This window comes from Chiloscyllium punctatum, chromosome 38 (assembly GCF_047496795.1).
Source record: "Chiloscyllium punctatum isolate Juve2018m chromosome 38, sChiPun1.3, whole genome shotgun sequence".
Classification (NCBI taxonomy): Eukaryota; Metazoa; Chordata; class Chondrichthyes; order Orectolobiformes; family Hemiscylliidae; genus Chiloscyllium; species Chiloscyllium punctatum.
Window position 1 is genome coordinate 27,158,550 of NC_092776.1, and position 15,868 is coordinate 27,174,417.

At 41.4% G+C, this 15,868-nt stretch overlaps 1 protein-coding gene across 2 annotated transcripts in view; it reads right to left on the bottom strand.

Moving 5' to 3' along the window:
* Positions 1 to 15,868, bottom strand: part of plpp4 (phospholipid phosphatase 4) — a 256,401-nt gene that overhangs the window by 120,258 nt on the left and 120,275 nt on the right. For both annotated transcript variants that reach the window (XM_072557459.1, XM_072557460.1), the window contains exons 3-4: positions 7,141 to 7,231; positions 6,952 to 7,015 (exon numbers count right to left, since the gene is read on the bottom strand). In XM_072557459.1, the coding sequence (XP_072413560.1) occupies positions 6,952 to 7,015; positions 7,141 to 7,231 (155 nt within the window). The remainder of the gene's footprint in view (positions 1 to 6,951; positions 7,016 to 7,140; positions 7,232 to 15,868) is intronic.

Sequence of the window (15,868 nt, forward strand, 5' to 3'; positions counted from 1 at the left end):
GTTATTAACCAGGCATTGAGCCAGAAATCCCTTACCAAATGTTTAAGAGCTCTGTAACGATATTATAGAGTTCTATTAGACTATAGATGAAATATTATAAATTATAACCACTATCCATTCATGACACACCATTACAAAGTATAATTATTTAATCAAACTTTTCTACTAAAAACGGAAAGAGAAGGTGGGCAGGGAATTATTCCAAATGGGATCCTCCATCAGTTACAGGACTCCATTTGAAACATCGACCTAGGTTCCTTTATCAAGTTCTGTACAGCCTGTTATGGACTGTGATTTTCACCATTTTTCATACTTCTAAAGTTTACAGTTCTGTCCTGAATGGTTAATTTATCAAAGTCTCTCAGTCATGGGTGAAAGAAAAATTTGTTTCAAGTAATAGAAGAATGCCTGACCCAGACAGTGGAGAGTATGAGGGGAATTTTGGAAATTAAACTTCTCCCCCTCTAACCAACCACCACCACCCCCCCACCCCCAGCCCGCCAATGTTGCTTGGTGTTTTGGTTCCCAAGCCTCTTTACTGAAAGTGAGGCTTGATTGGAGGATGAGCCAGCACCAAATTATAATTAGGTTAGAATGGGGAAGTCAAATAAGCAGCAACATTGAATAAATTATTCGGGCAGGTCTGGCGATTCACCACTGATAGCTGCAGGCCTTCCACTCAGGGAGGACAAAGGTCAAAGATCGTGAAAACTCACCGACTCATATTCCATTCAAATAAAAGAGGATCAGGGAATTTACCTTATTATGGAAGTTTTCAGGTATTAAGGTTTGGCTTGCAAATTGAAATAATGAACCTGGTTTTATACCTACTGTTGGTGTGGTGGGGGTTGGCATGTAAAATCCAACAGGTGACCTAGCCATTTGCCTCTAGCCTATCTGAAACTTCATGAGGGCCAGGAGAGGAATTGGCAGCCTGCTACCCTGGGGCCTACTGAAGCCTTCAGGCCCAATTAACGGCCTCTGTCATCCCACCCCACCACGTGGGAAGATTGGTAGTTTTGATTGAGTTGCCTGGTATTGGGTAAAGTGCACAGAAATTCTTATACAGTTCCCCTATGTTCCTAAAAGACTCCGTCCTTCAGGTCATGCCACCTTTTAACCTTCTACCTCAGTCTTTTGAACATGTTCATGTCCCTTCAGCAAGATCCCAGACTCATTCCCTTGGCACTTTGTCATGGTAGGTGTGCCTGTAATACCAGCAGTAGCCACAAATACAAGGTGGCACTGCTGCCACTACAGAGCAGCAGGCCATCGGATTGGCTGACAGCTCTCTAGGCTGGGATAGAGGCAGAAGTCCTGCTTAAAACAATTAACTTTTTTTTTATTTCAAAAATATACTTTATTCATAGAATGATTTTATGGTCTGTACATTTGATCATGCCTTACATATGTCCATATTTACAAACACAGATTCGACTTTATCCTTGTCATTCGCATTTACAATCCTGTGCATTTTTCAATCTTGTACATATACATATATTTGGCTGAGGCATCAGCAGAGCCCAAAAAACGTCCGCATGGGCCCCCTGTTCTTCTTTAGGCGGGCCGATTTTACACGGTGGTCTTTCCCCACCGCGCCTTGGCAGCAGCTGCCCCAAGCTTCAGCGCATCCCTCAGCACGTAGTCTTGGACCTTGGAATGTGCCAGTCTGCAACACTCGGTCGGGGTCAACTCCTTCAGCTGGAAGATCAACAGGTTTCGGACCGCCCAGAGAGCGTCCTTCACCGAGTTGATGATCCTCCAGGCGCAGTTAATGTTCGTCTCGGTGTGAGTCCCGGGGAACAGGCCGTAGAGCACGGAGTCCCGCGTCACGGCGCTGCTCGGAACGAACCTCGACAAGCACCACTGCATTAACTCCGCTCTCAGCATTAAACTGGTGCAGGGCAGCCATTGTGATCGCGGCAAAGGACCAAACACAACCCCCTCCCTGTCCCCAACCTTTTAGGTGGTGGTGTGGGGAAAGCAGTTGGACCTTGTACAATCCCACACAATATTCTATTGTTAACTACAATTTTTGTGTCTTAGACAGTTCGGGGAAACAAATCATCATGTTCTGCTATTCGCCTTCTCCCATTCTCTCCACTTTTGCAACTGAGCAAAGTTTATGGAATACAAATTTGGTATGTGTATGAGGTGGAATCATTTCAACGCAGTCTTAAAGCCATATTATCCATAAGTTATCTGATGCTTGAGATTCATTGTCTTTGTATTAGCAGCCTGACATTTGGTCAACAATAAATGCTTTAAGGATTAGGATGCTTGCCCCCAAATATCAGACTAGAGGAATTTTATTAGCTCCCTACTAGCTTTTACCTCTGATTAAAACAGACGGTAAGAGTTTTGTTGCTAAACTTTATCATAATTCCCATCTCAACACATCACAGAATGAACACAATCATCATACTAATTTGTATAAATCATTCTTTATTCAGGCTGACAAGACTAATAAATGGAAATAGAGGAGTCTCACACATTCAGTGTAATGTGGGCAAACCTTATTAACTACACATTCAACCAGAACATATCTTGATATAATGTACCAGCTGCTAAGAGACCTCTTCACATTAGTTCCAGCTGTTGCATTCCACGTGAGAGATTGCAACAGCGGTTCAGTTTTTAAAACTGAACTTGCATATGACCCCACAATATATAAGAGGCAATTGTCAGCCCCGCAAGGACAGGCAGCTTTGGGACAGTGGAGAAGTAATACATTCTTAAACCTCACATCAGACTCAAAACCACATGGGGGTGGTTTGAACTGAAGTGGTCAGTCAGGAAAAGGCTTTGCACCTCCTACTTCTCAGGATTTAAAAAATTTTTAACCAGCGGGTAGTTCTGTAGCTGGGAATGCTGGAGGTGAAGAGGGCAAGACCATCACTTATGCTCCTCCCATTATGTGGGCCAGGATGAGCAGGAGCATCGATATTGGCCACAACAAGCTGGTGTCATTACGGAAGTTGCAATCGCCAACCTGCTTCCTATTGCCCTCCCATCTTCCAACAATTTCCAACTCATCCTGTTTAGCTGCCATCCACTCAGCTGCTTTCCTGCCTAACGGTCAACCTGCCAATCAGGGAGGCTGACAGGGGGCAAGCCTGATGAAAAATTGACAAGGTGTGCTGCTGTTTCCTTTGACAAGATGTCTAGGAATCCATTCCTCTGCAGTTTCACGTGGGGAATTCTCTTTCCACCCTCACTATGGTCCCTAGTAAACAACTAAACCATTGTCTCCAAGTGTACAAATACATTTTCTTTGAATATCATACAATTTCTCATTACAGTTAAGACATAACTACAATCCAGAACCAAGTCAGATCCCATAAATGATCCTCCTTCTTCTCTCACTTAACTTTTCATTTATTCTGACCTGATTGTTAGGTGAATTCAAATTGGGATTGCTGAGGAGTGATAGACATTTCCTGTCCCTTCTCGGAGGGAAACAATATTGTGGATCTAATATTGTGGCAAGTAAAGTTATTAGACCCATAAAGGTTTGATAAAGCTTTCACTTGCTACACTATTCCAACATTGAGAGAAAAACACACTGAAATGGATTACAGTGTAACTTGCATGTAATGCCATTGAAATGAAAATCTGACATTACACTTTTTGATCTTCAGCTTCTCCAGGCAATAAAAATGTCTCTGATTATGTGAAGCCATTATTAGATTCTCAGCTTTAAGTGGCTTTATAAAATGTCACTATAGCCCAGTAGCAATAAAGTGCGTCTCAACCAGATCAATATCGTTTCAAGTTGTAGAATTATCTGCCTTTTGGATGTCCACTTGCAAACACTAACAAAAATTGTTGCAAACTTTTTGTTAGGCCTGTAAGTTAAACCTTTCATTACTTGAAGACTTGGTATAAATAGTGGGAATGCAGACAAAGAAATGAAGCAGACTTGCATTTATATAGCACTTTCCATGTTGTCCCAAGTTGCTTTACAGCCAATAAAATTCTTTTGAAGTATAGTCACTGATGTCATTGTCAGTAAGCCACTATCAATTTTCACACAGCAAGCTCCCACAAGCCCTCTTTGAACAGTCCTACCTGTCCATCTTCCTTCCCACCCTCCTGTCTAACCTATCACAATCACCTGCACCTAACCATTGCCTTCCCAGCTACCTTCACCCTCCAGCCCCATGCCCCTCCTATTTATCTCCCAGCCCCCCTTGCCCCACCCACGTTCCTGATAAAGGGCATATGCCTGAAATGTCAATCTGCTGTTCCTCGGATGCTGCCTGACCTCCTGTGCTTTTTGACTCTGACCCTCCAACATCTGCAGTCCTCACTTTCTCCTAAGCCCCCAATTATTCCCAAGGTGAGAAGTGGGAGTCTGGACAATCCCTGTCTTTGCATGCTCACCTTGGGAAACTCTGGATAGAAGGGTGAGATCTTCACGGATGGATGCAGTTTGGACCAGCTGACCCCGGAGAAAGTGAGAAGGCAGCCACAGGGCATGTCAGCTGTGGAGCTAGCCGTTTAAAAGGTTGTGGGACTATCCTCAATGTAAAATAAAACAGGAACATCCTGCAGTCCTCACCCCTCACACAGCCCCGATCATCCAACCTAACTGACCTCAAGGCCCTATCACCCATCATGTCAACAAATAGCCCTTCCGTCCCCATTACCCAACTATGTACTTTCTCAAAACAATGAGCCATAGAGTGACAGTAGAATGCACAAAAAGTGCTTTTACAAAAGTGATTTATTCATCACTTTGCACATGTTAAAACCACAATGTTTAAAAAAACTTTATTCACTGCAGATCATCAAGTCCCTAAAAAGGTTTGTTATCTGAAACGGCAACATGCTTGAAACAACTTAAGATCATAATTGAATATTGTAAAACTGACAGAAATCAGACAGCCAGTTCTCTCAGTTGGTCTCGAGTTCAGGTGGCTTTAGATCAAGGTCTGATCAAGGACACCGGGAAAGGAGCCTGGTGAGAACTGTTCTCAGCTGTTGTTGCACTCCCCACGCTCTCTAACCACACATACAAATCTCCTCCTGTCATCATTTACCCCTGGGCTTGGGTTGTTCCATGTTTCTGAACCTCCAGTCAGGATCTTCTGTGTAGCAGCCACCATCTTCCCTCTGACGCTATCTTCCCTATGGCGCTATCAACCAGTTCCCTATCCAACTGGCTGGGGAGAGGACCATCACTTCCACAAGGTGCTGCCCATACTTTACTGTGCCTCCTCGAATTGTTTCTTGTAGGGCAGCATCAGCGCGCATGTTTATGTTTAATTTCCCCTTAGGCTGAGTACAACAGTTTGCCTGTCACTGTCAGTGATCCAGAGAAAATCAATACCCCACAATGCACTGAGTAATTCTCACCAAACGTTTACAAGCAGCAACACAGTGTGACAAAAGCCAGATGAAATTGATAACAAACTGGAGAAAGCAACAGAAAAAAACAACATTGTATGGGCCAAGTTGACCAAGGAATGGTGACAAAGGAGGTGCAGCAACCTCCCGGCTAAAGAAGGGGTTCGGTTTGCCTTCAGCTGCAATGCTGAGGGTTTACTTGGTCATTGTTGCTGGGCCCATAGTTACAACAGGCTGCCAAGGTCGGTTGGCAGCTCTCCTTGGTTCCTTTTTTTGTGTTCCTCCATAAATCACAAGAGAGGGATCACTAAATGCAGTCCCCTTAAGCTGAGCAAAAATGAACTGATGCAGTTACTGTCAAGTTTTACTTCCAAATGCATGCGAACCGTACCAACTCCAGGCATAGTTCAGTTATATTGGATGCAACACGTTAACTCTGTTTCTCTCTCCAGCGATGCTGTCAGACGTCCTGAGTTGCTCCAACACTTCCTGTTTGTACTCCACTGGAGGTGGTTGCGTTAAGCATGCAGCAGATGTGTAGCATGAAGCCAGCAATGTTGCAAATTCTCTTCATACACGGTGCTCAGATTTACAATGAGCTGAGCTCAATGAAAACACACCAACTGGCGTCAAGCTAAGCACAAATCCAAGCACTGCACTCAGCAAGGTCTGAAACTCATGAAATTACTACTCCTGACTGTTCAATTTTTCACATTGCAAAATGCCAAAGTGAATTTCAAGGTCATCCATAATACCAGACAACTCCAGTCAAGAACAGGGGTAACCAGAAGGTAGTAACATTTTTTCCAATTTCTATTGTACAGCCATTTAACACAAATTCATCACCCAGCACAATCCCAATTGCTTTCAAGCAGAAGCATGTCACTGTGTGAGAAAAGACTTCAGTGTTAAAAATCTGGCTTTGCTACATCTGAAGCAAGTCTGAAATGGCTCCTGTTATGTACCTTCAAAAGGGGACTTTACCATCTCTATGCTGAAAAATTACAGAATATGGAAATAACTGATGTCTTGAATTCCTGTGTAGTGCCATTTTCTTCTCAAGAGCAGTTGCCTGTCTAGAAATAATGGTGATGTCACTATAACCCTTCCCAACAACCAATCTCATCCCCCACCTCACCAACTCCCAGTTTTCATCCATTAACTGTTACATTCTGCCCTTATGAATTTTGGGACCAAGCTCTTATCCATCAACATCATATCCAAAAACACAACTGGTTTATCAGAATATTGTGATTTTTTTTCCAAAGTTGGCTATCTTAATCTTCCATTATTGTGGTTGTTTTACGTCTAAGCCTTAAGTCTTCTTACGTGATGTTAAACGCTTAATTGTTCAAAACAAAACAGATTCCCATTAATTTTGTTCACTTTGTCTGCCACACAATGTAATCCATGACATCACAGGCACTACCCATTTCATCTTCTAAAGAAACATGTGTGGTAAATTTCTTGCTAACTTGCTCCTTGTTTATTTGTCCAACTGAGATCATGGTTTTTTTTCCTAACTCAACACTACATAATTTTATAGAATTCATGGGATCACTAATTTTAACATGCTGTACTGTACAAATCACAACTTACCTTCCCACTATTAACTTAATCGTATTGGTAAAGATTCCATTCAGAGCAAGGGCCAGAGAAACAGCTAAGTATTGAAAAAGAAAAACAAGCATTGTAAGATGTGTTCAAACTAAAGACAGAGAACCACAAAAATCTGGGTGTGAATTTGAAATACGTAACATGGTAATATACACTGAGTGAATACTTTACCTAAACAGGCCTCTTTAATCTCTGTTTTATCTGTTCTTCGAATTATTTTGACAACAAAGATCACTGCCAGGGGTGTGAGGAAAGAAATAGCCTGTGGAGACAATGAAGCACAAAAGTAGAAGTGCATTTAGAATTCCACCTCCATGATTAATACTGAATGCTGCAAATCATACACAATATCTGACATCTGATATCTCTGTGTTTTAACTGATGTCATTAATTGCTCTCAAATAAAATAATTTCAATCCTTTATCAACAGCACGATGGTGATTTTTAATTAAACATCAAACTAAATCAACAATCACTTTTCAATATTTTCTTTCTCATAGACAGCCGATGTAAAGTCTGTTCCACAATTATCACTCTGATGCTAATGTGAATTAATTTTATAGTTTTAAACATTCTTCTACCTTAAGATAAATGGAAGTTGCCATATCATTACATTTTAGAATTAGAATCCCTACAGTGTGGAAACAGGCCCTTCAGCCCAACAAGTACACACTGACCCTCCAAAACGTAACCCACTCAGAATCATTCTTCTACATTTATCCCTGACTAATGCACATAACCTACACATCCCTGAACACTACGGGCAACTTAGCACTGCCAATTCATCTAATCTGCACATCCTTTTGGATTGTGGAAGGAAACCAGAGCACCCAGAAGAAATCCCCGCAGACATGGGGAGGATGTGCAAACTCTACACAGACAGTCAGAGGGTGGGATTGACCCCAGGTCCCTGGTGCTGTGAGGCAGCAGTGCTAACCACTGAGCCACTATGCTGCCCAATTTGCCAGTATATAATGATCCAACAATGACTTGTCCTTGCTCATTGTTAAGTACATATAATTCACGAAGAAGCACAACGGTATTTTGTAAACTGAACACTTTTAATGCATTAATTGCCACTAATGAGTTAGCAACATTCAATATGGAAGCAGATAAACATGAAAATGAGGAAAGAATGGAGTGGTGACAAAGCTTTAATTTAATTAAAATGTAAGTTGCTCAAAGAATCAACTCCGCATTGATCTAATACCACGATTAAATCATGAAGCAAAAGAAAGACTTGCATTTATATAGCATCTATAAGGTGCATTTTCCATAATGAAGTCCTTTTGAAGTGTTATTCCTATTGTAATATAGGGAACAATAGCAATGAATTTTCACACAACAAACTCCCATAAACAGCAATGTGACAGGATCAAATTATTTAGTTTTGTGATACTAGTTAAGGGATAAATATTGACTAAGACACTGGGGACAATAGTCCTGCTCTTTTCTGAAGTAGCACTTTGAGATCTTTCAAATTTCTCCAAGGTGGCAGACCAAGTCTTGGTTTACTTGTTTATCTGAAAGATGCCACTGTCAACAGTGCAGCACTCAGCCAGTACTGAACTGTACCGTCAACCTTGATTATTATGCTCATGTTCTGGACTTGAATTTGAATCTACAAATACCTGACTCATGATTCCTTACTACATTCAGTTCAAGTGTCCAACCTAAGTCTTACATTTGATACTTCTTTATGTGATCTATTTCTCAAACCAAGTTGAAAGTTGGAATGTCCCCTGATGTTTATACAGTGCCAATACTATTCAGAACTCTTCAAAATCAAACCATCTGAGAATCTAAACTATCTGCCTTGATATTCAAAGACAATAGTATCACTCAATGCCCCACTATCAACATTGGTCAGTAAGTGAACTGGACTAGCTGTACAAATACTGTGATTACCCAAGACTGGGAATTCTGCAGCAAGCAGCTCAGCTCCTGACTTCTCAGTACCTGTTCATTTTTACAAAGTTCAAGTCAGGAAGGTAATGGGATACTCTCCACTTGCCTGGATGACTGCAGCTCCATCAACTCTCAAGAAGCTTGACACCACCAGGACAAAGCGACCCATTTGATCTGGACCTCATCCACCACTAGAACCATTTGTTCCCTTCACCATCGTCGCACTGTGTTGGGACACATACAAAATGCACTACAGCTCCCCCAGCTCACCAAGGCTCCTTCAAACAGCACTGTCCGAATCCATGACCTCTATTATCAAGAACGGCGAGGGGAAGTAGATGCATGGGAACACCACCATCTGCAAATTCTCTGTCAAAATATGTGCCATCTGAACTTGGAACTATATTGTGGAGTCAGAATGGTGCGTGACATGGAGGGGAATGTGCAAAGCTAGTACTCCCATGTATCTTCAGTCTTTGCCCTTGATAGTGTATGGTTCACTGATGTAGAAGGCGCTCTTGAGGAGTCTTGGGATAAGTTGTTGCAGAGCATGATATAAATATACACTGTTGGCACTGTCTGTCAATGGTGGAGGGAGGGAATATTAAAGATGGTGGATGGGTGCAATAAGTGCCTTGTCTGGGATAGCACTAAGATTTTCAATGCTATTAGAGCTTTGTTCATTCAGGATAATCAGTGTTGGCCCATGGTAGGTGAAGAGAGAAGAGAGTAGTCTGTAAACTGGCATAGTGGTATTGGGGTCATACAGGGGATGGGCAGAGGGTTTTAGGCTGCGTGAGTTGGCATAGGTATATGTTTTTTTATTCATTTGTGGGATGTGGGCATCACTGGCTGACCAGCATTATTTATTGACCATCCCTAGTTGCCCTTGAGAAGGTGGTGATGAGCTGCCTTTTTGAACCGCTGTGGTCCACCTGCTGTGTGTAGACCCACAATGCTATTGGGGAGGGAATTCCAGGATTTGACCCAGTGACAGTGAAGGAACAAGGTATGGGGCATGGTTGGTGAATCCTGGAGGAATTTTTTTATTTCTCACTTTTAGAGTGGTAAGGTACCTCTCTGGATATGGACCTGAAACACCTTTGTATCCTTTGGGAGAAGTAAGATACCCTTCAGGATTGTGAAAGGTAGCCTTGTGTGTAAAAAAAATGGGAAAACTCCTTCAGATTTGCAAATTTGTCCAAAAACCTAGGTATGGTTAAAAATAAATACTGCTAATTTAGTTGAGAGTGCTTGGCTATATAACATCATCGTAAGATTTGTACTGCACGGCTGATTTCCCAAGTTACAATTTTCTCAATGGTGTGTCTTTGAGGAACAGCTCCACCTGCTCATTGAATCAAAATGGTTATTGACTTAAGGTTTTTAAATATTTAAGATAGACATTAATTGCCACAAGGTACTAACCACAAGCAAAATGTTTGTTTCAATAAGTATTGGAAAACATAAGTGAAACGTTTGTTTTCATAAGGAACTTGTTGTTTCAATTTCACTGTATTGGTTTGTTTTGTATCAATTATAGCATGCTATTTTCAATAGTGGCTTAACCTAATACAGTGGTAACTTGATTTTCTGTCTTGACATCTTAGTGCCCATACATGATCCTAGATATGTTGGCATGGTGAGGTGGTGGGTGGCACATGAGTTGTCATGGACCTACAAAGGATCATGGACTGAACAGAACATTGATGATTGATGGTTAAATGGCCAATGGGTGGCACAGAGGTATGAGCAACCATGAGGTTGCTACAGAAACATATGTCATAAAGAATGAGTTGGTGAGAGATCAGGCTTATATTCCTTTTCATTTGTACATACTGGAAGCTGCATTTATTTACATATAAGGCCCTGTTCTTCACTGCCAAAAGGAGTATGTCCATACACTAACCAAACAGTTATACAGACAAGCCAGTTCCTACTTAATTCCATGGCACTGCCATGACCAATTAGAGTTAACCTGTTGAGTTTGAATTTGGTCCGTTATTTAAGATATTTTGTATTTCCAGCTGAATCTGCATGCCATCCCTAGTCACAACAATCGCCACCTTTTTTTTCATGCTGGATGAACTGCTGCTTCCTTTATCGTCTTGTTCTTGTGTTTCAGTACTGGTTAGTGCAAGTTGAAAAGTTATGACTTCATGTCACTTTTTAGCAATGTTTAATGTCTTTGAGCAATAAACTGGGATTGTTCCCTTGCTTATCTTCAAATTAGTGACGTGGTCCTTTTTTATATCCACCCGAGGAGGCAGGTAGTCACCTCTGCTTAACATCGTTTCTGACTGATAAGACGTCCAAAAAGTTGCTGCAATTGGAGTGTCAGCCATCGTCTTTGTGTTCAAATCCTGGAGTCAGACATGAACTCAGAAGCTTATAATTACATGTTAGGAGGCATAGCAGTGAGCTGCATCCTATGCAATAGATCACACTGAACAATACAGAAGCAGGCCATTCAGCCCACACTGACCCTCCACAGAGCATCCCACCCAGAACCAATCCTCCCTGCCCTAAACCTGCATTTCCCATGGCTAATCTACCTAGCCTGCATATTATGGGACAGTTGAGCACGCACACCTTTAGACCATGGGAGGAAACCAGAGCACCTGGGGGTAACCCATGTAGACACAGGGAGAATGTGCAAAGCCACACGGACAGTCACCCGAGAATGGAATCAAACCCAGATCCGTGGTGTTGTGAGGCAGCAGTGCTAACCACTGAGCCACCATGCCACCCAATGCTATGCCCCTGTGAATAATGTCAAACATGTTATAATCAATTGATCCGTGTCACTGATCATCCCAGTAATGCAGCTCATCTTCTTCTAATCCCAACTCTTAACAAGGATGGTAGCTGTCACTGCCTCAGTGGACTGTTCTGCCTGTCGGGTTATATGCATTTCTTACACAATAGCTTTAAGATTGGATGAGAGAGCAAAAAACCAAGGGAGCAAGACTCTGCATTTTGAGATCTTGAGAATGGGAGAGGTTGAGAAGATCGAGCAGTGAGACTTGCTCATGGGTTTATTCTGGAAGATGTATAAATGACTGCAAGATTTACAAAAACAAATCTTGAGCACAAGATACATTAGAAACTTGTCCTCTATTAAAATCTGTCTCTTTTTATCAACAGCAACTAGGTTGGTAATTTATTGTCAAGCTGTAAAGAAATATTTCTCACATTTCCAAACCCTGCATTCCATGATTTGGTGTTAAATTGTTTTCAAAGATATGGAGTATTATGTGCTTGGGTTTATTTATATTTAGGTGAAAATAATGATTTTTTTCTTAAAAGTTGAGAATTATTGGGTGGTTACACATTAAAAATGATAAAATCTGGCAGTTGTTTTTAAAGGAAAATAATGTATATTAAAGACTGGGGGGCATTGTAGTGAATCATTTATATAAGTAGCCTAAGGCAAGAGTGGAAACAAGAGCAACTGTCTTTTCCAGTTTTGACTGCCATCTAATTGCAGCTGAAGTCAGAACACCATGCAATGAAATGGGATGGAAGCTGATACAAGGAATAATTCAATCTCAGTAGGAGCACTGCAGCTAGAAAGAAAAAAAATACCCCAGCTTCTACTGCTTAAGGTTTATTATCATATATCAGACACAGAGAGCTGCAATTACAATTAGGTTCTCAAAGTCCGACATGTAGTATGTGTCAATACAATCTTTTCATATGAAAAGCTTTCCTTAGGCTGTGAATATAATGGTTGTAACATTTGTAAAATCCATTACTCAAGATCTTTCTCGACTAGATTTTTAATTGCCTTGCCCTTCTTCTGTACATTTTTCACTCCTATTACTGTTGAAGCTACAGCACAGTGTAGTGCTTGCCACAGCATCTTCACATCATGAACTTTATTGTTTGGAAGAAAAAAACATCGGTACCATTAATGGAAAAGGTTAAAGGCTCAAATTGAAATCAACTTCGACTCAGTTCACCTCCCAACAGATCACACTTGTTGTGAGAAAAGCCCAATATTCAAATGGACCATCATGAATACTGAGGCACAAGAACGAAATATTCAATAACTAAGTATGCAAATGTTGACAGAATTATTTTGCCAATCAGCATTAAAAGATTCAAAAGAATGCTGAGAAATCCATGTAATTAATCCTTTTTGATCCCGACAGATGTATTTAGCTCATCTAAGTCCAGAGCACCTAGTGGTGATTTGTTGATAATAGGCAAAGAGTATGTATAGGGACACGCCTGGAATTTAAAAGGCTTAAAACCCACAGCTCAGCAGCACTTCTATATGTTCAGCTATCCATTAGATCATTTATGTGCAAGCAGAATGGATCTACATGAAAAAGGTCCTGGCTCTCCATGACAGATCCATACACCAATGAGCTAAGCAGGCTGGTCAATTAACAGCAGAGACATTGTCTAGTTCTGGAAACAGGGGACCGGATTTTCACAGGGCCATGTGGGTGTGGGCTATATTTGAAAATTGTGGTTCCAGAAGTCACCATGGGATCCTGCCACCTTTGGAAGAGTTTGCAATTTCCAAAAAGCAGGAAAGAGAAGAGGAAATCCACTCACCACCAGATATGGCCTCTTATTGTTAAGCACTGGTCCAGTTCAGACCTTAAACTTTATTTTAGCAAACCCAGACATTCTGATGCACGTTAGTGCACGGCTGTTGGGTTTGCTATATGCTCAATTAAAATATGATTGTCTTGGTTATTTGCCTGTGAATTTTAATTCTCCACGCACTACAGTCTGATGTGATTTTATCTTTTGGCCCCAATCATCCCCCACGACGCTGCTTGTCCTCTGAGTAGCCGCCTGCTTACTGACATAACATCAGCCTGAACATGGCTGCCTCCTGCCTTTGCCAATGGTACCATACAGGCATCTTCCAGGTTGCCAAACCTACACCCTGACCAATTAGGTCACGTGAATTAAAAAATAGCTTAAAGAGAGTGACATTTGTTGGGATGACTGAGTGGGGGCCTGGAGTTTGTCTCGTGTCTCTGGTTCACTTTCAAAAGACCCTCCAGGACTTCCTTTTAATCTCCTACTACCTGAGATATCTCCTTCCTAGCAACTCAACTCCAAAGTGCTCAAATTTACCTTCATGAACCCCAAAGGATGGTCACTAGTTATTAGTCCATGAGTACATGCAGGATTGTACTGTGTTTTTAAATATAATTCTATATCGCAGACAAGATTCTATAAAATTGATGATTATGCCAAATATGATAATGAGATACAAGGGAGAAATAATACAAATTCCAAAATGGGTATCACAATACTATGTGGACAGCACTGTCTGCAGCATGGGCAGACACAGAAAAATAGAATAACATCTGGTCCAAGCTTCATTTTGGCACTGTATGCCCTTGGATAGAAAGTGGCTTCCATAAAGACACCAAGTTCCTCATGATTAGAAATTTCCATCGTAATAGATGTTGAGATGTCATGTTGTGACTCTATAGGACATTGGTTACGCCTCTTTTAGAATACAGCATTCAATTCTGGTCTCCCTCCTATAGGAGAGATGTTGTGAAACTCAAAAGGGTGCAGAAAAATTTTACAAGGATGTTGCTGGGGCTGGAGGGTTTGAGCTGTAGGAGAGGCTGAAAAGATTGAGGCTATTTTCCCTGGCCTGCAGACACTGGATAGGGTGAATAGCCGAGATCTTGATCCCAGGGTAGGGGAGTCTAAAACTAGAGGAGATAGGTTTAAGGTGAGAGGGGAAAGATTTAAAAGGGACCTAAGGGACAACTTTTTCATGCACAGAGTGGTGTTTGTTCGGAATGAGCTGTCAGAGGAAGTAGTGGAGGCTAGTATAATTACAATATTTAAAAACTACCTGGAGGAATGCATGAATAGGAAGGGTTTAGAGGGTTCTGGGCCAAATGCTGAAAAATGGGAAGAGATTGATTTGGAATATCTGATCGGCATGGATGATTTGGACCAAAGGGTCTGTTTCCATGTTAAACAACTCTATGACTCTATGTGCCAATAATTTTCAGATCCTTGATACCAAGTGAATAAAACTTTATTGTACGTTTATTATGAAAATGTATGAGGTAGAATATAATGTCTTCCATATTTCTCTCACAAACTTTTCTAGAGTCAGCCCACCAAAATAGAAACTATAGTCCTAAAGCAAAATACTCAGATATTGGAAATCTCAAATAAAAACCGAAAATGCTGGAAATACTCAGCAGATCCAATGGCCTTTGTGGTGAAAGAAACAGAGTTAACATTTCAGGTCTCTCATTGGAATGGTGGCTATGAGAGTAAGATTTAGTGATCAAGTCAAACACTGATCAAACACAAAAAGGGAAACAAAAAAAAGCAACTGAAAACAAATAAGAGAAAAGGTACAAACAGAAATCACATTGAATAGAAGGTCAGCACTGACATAAGTCGAGCGTTTCTGGTACACAGGTGGCAGTGAACGAAGCACAAATACAAAAACAGGTAATGCAGTCGCTGGAAAGCTGAAATAAATAACAGAAAGCAGTGGAAACACGCAATGGATATGGCAGTATGTGCAGAGATGGAAAGAGTTAATGAATTGAATTTTCCAAGCTGGCTTGCCAACTACTCCTTTCTTTTATCTTGTCCAAGAGCTCTGCAATTCTGGTCTGGAGTTTTGAAGTTGGTCTCTTGAGAAATGAGGAGTGATCATCTTCTGGGAGTCTCCATCATACCACAAGATCATCATTTGAAGGCAAACCACGCCCTGTTTGGGGGTTTGAAGATCCAAAAACCACTTTGATGAGCAACAAAGAGAGTGTAAGTGTGTAAGATAAGTGGGGTGAGGTGCTACTGTGGGAGGTGGTGAGGAGGTGTGGTGGAGAAAGTGGGTGGATGAGAGAGTAGGGTGCCATGTTGGTCGGTGTAGTAGCAGGCTGGATGGTGGATGGGTAGAGTAGCAGGTAGTGGGTAGACTGCCAGGTGGATGAAGGGCTCAAATGGAAGGAATGTAGCTGGGTAGGGAGGCAGA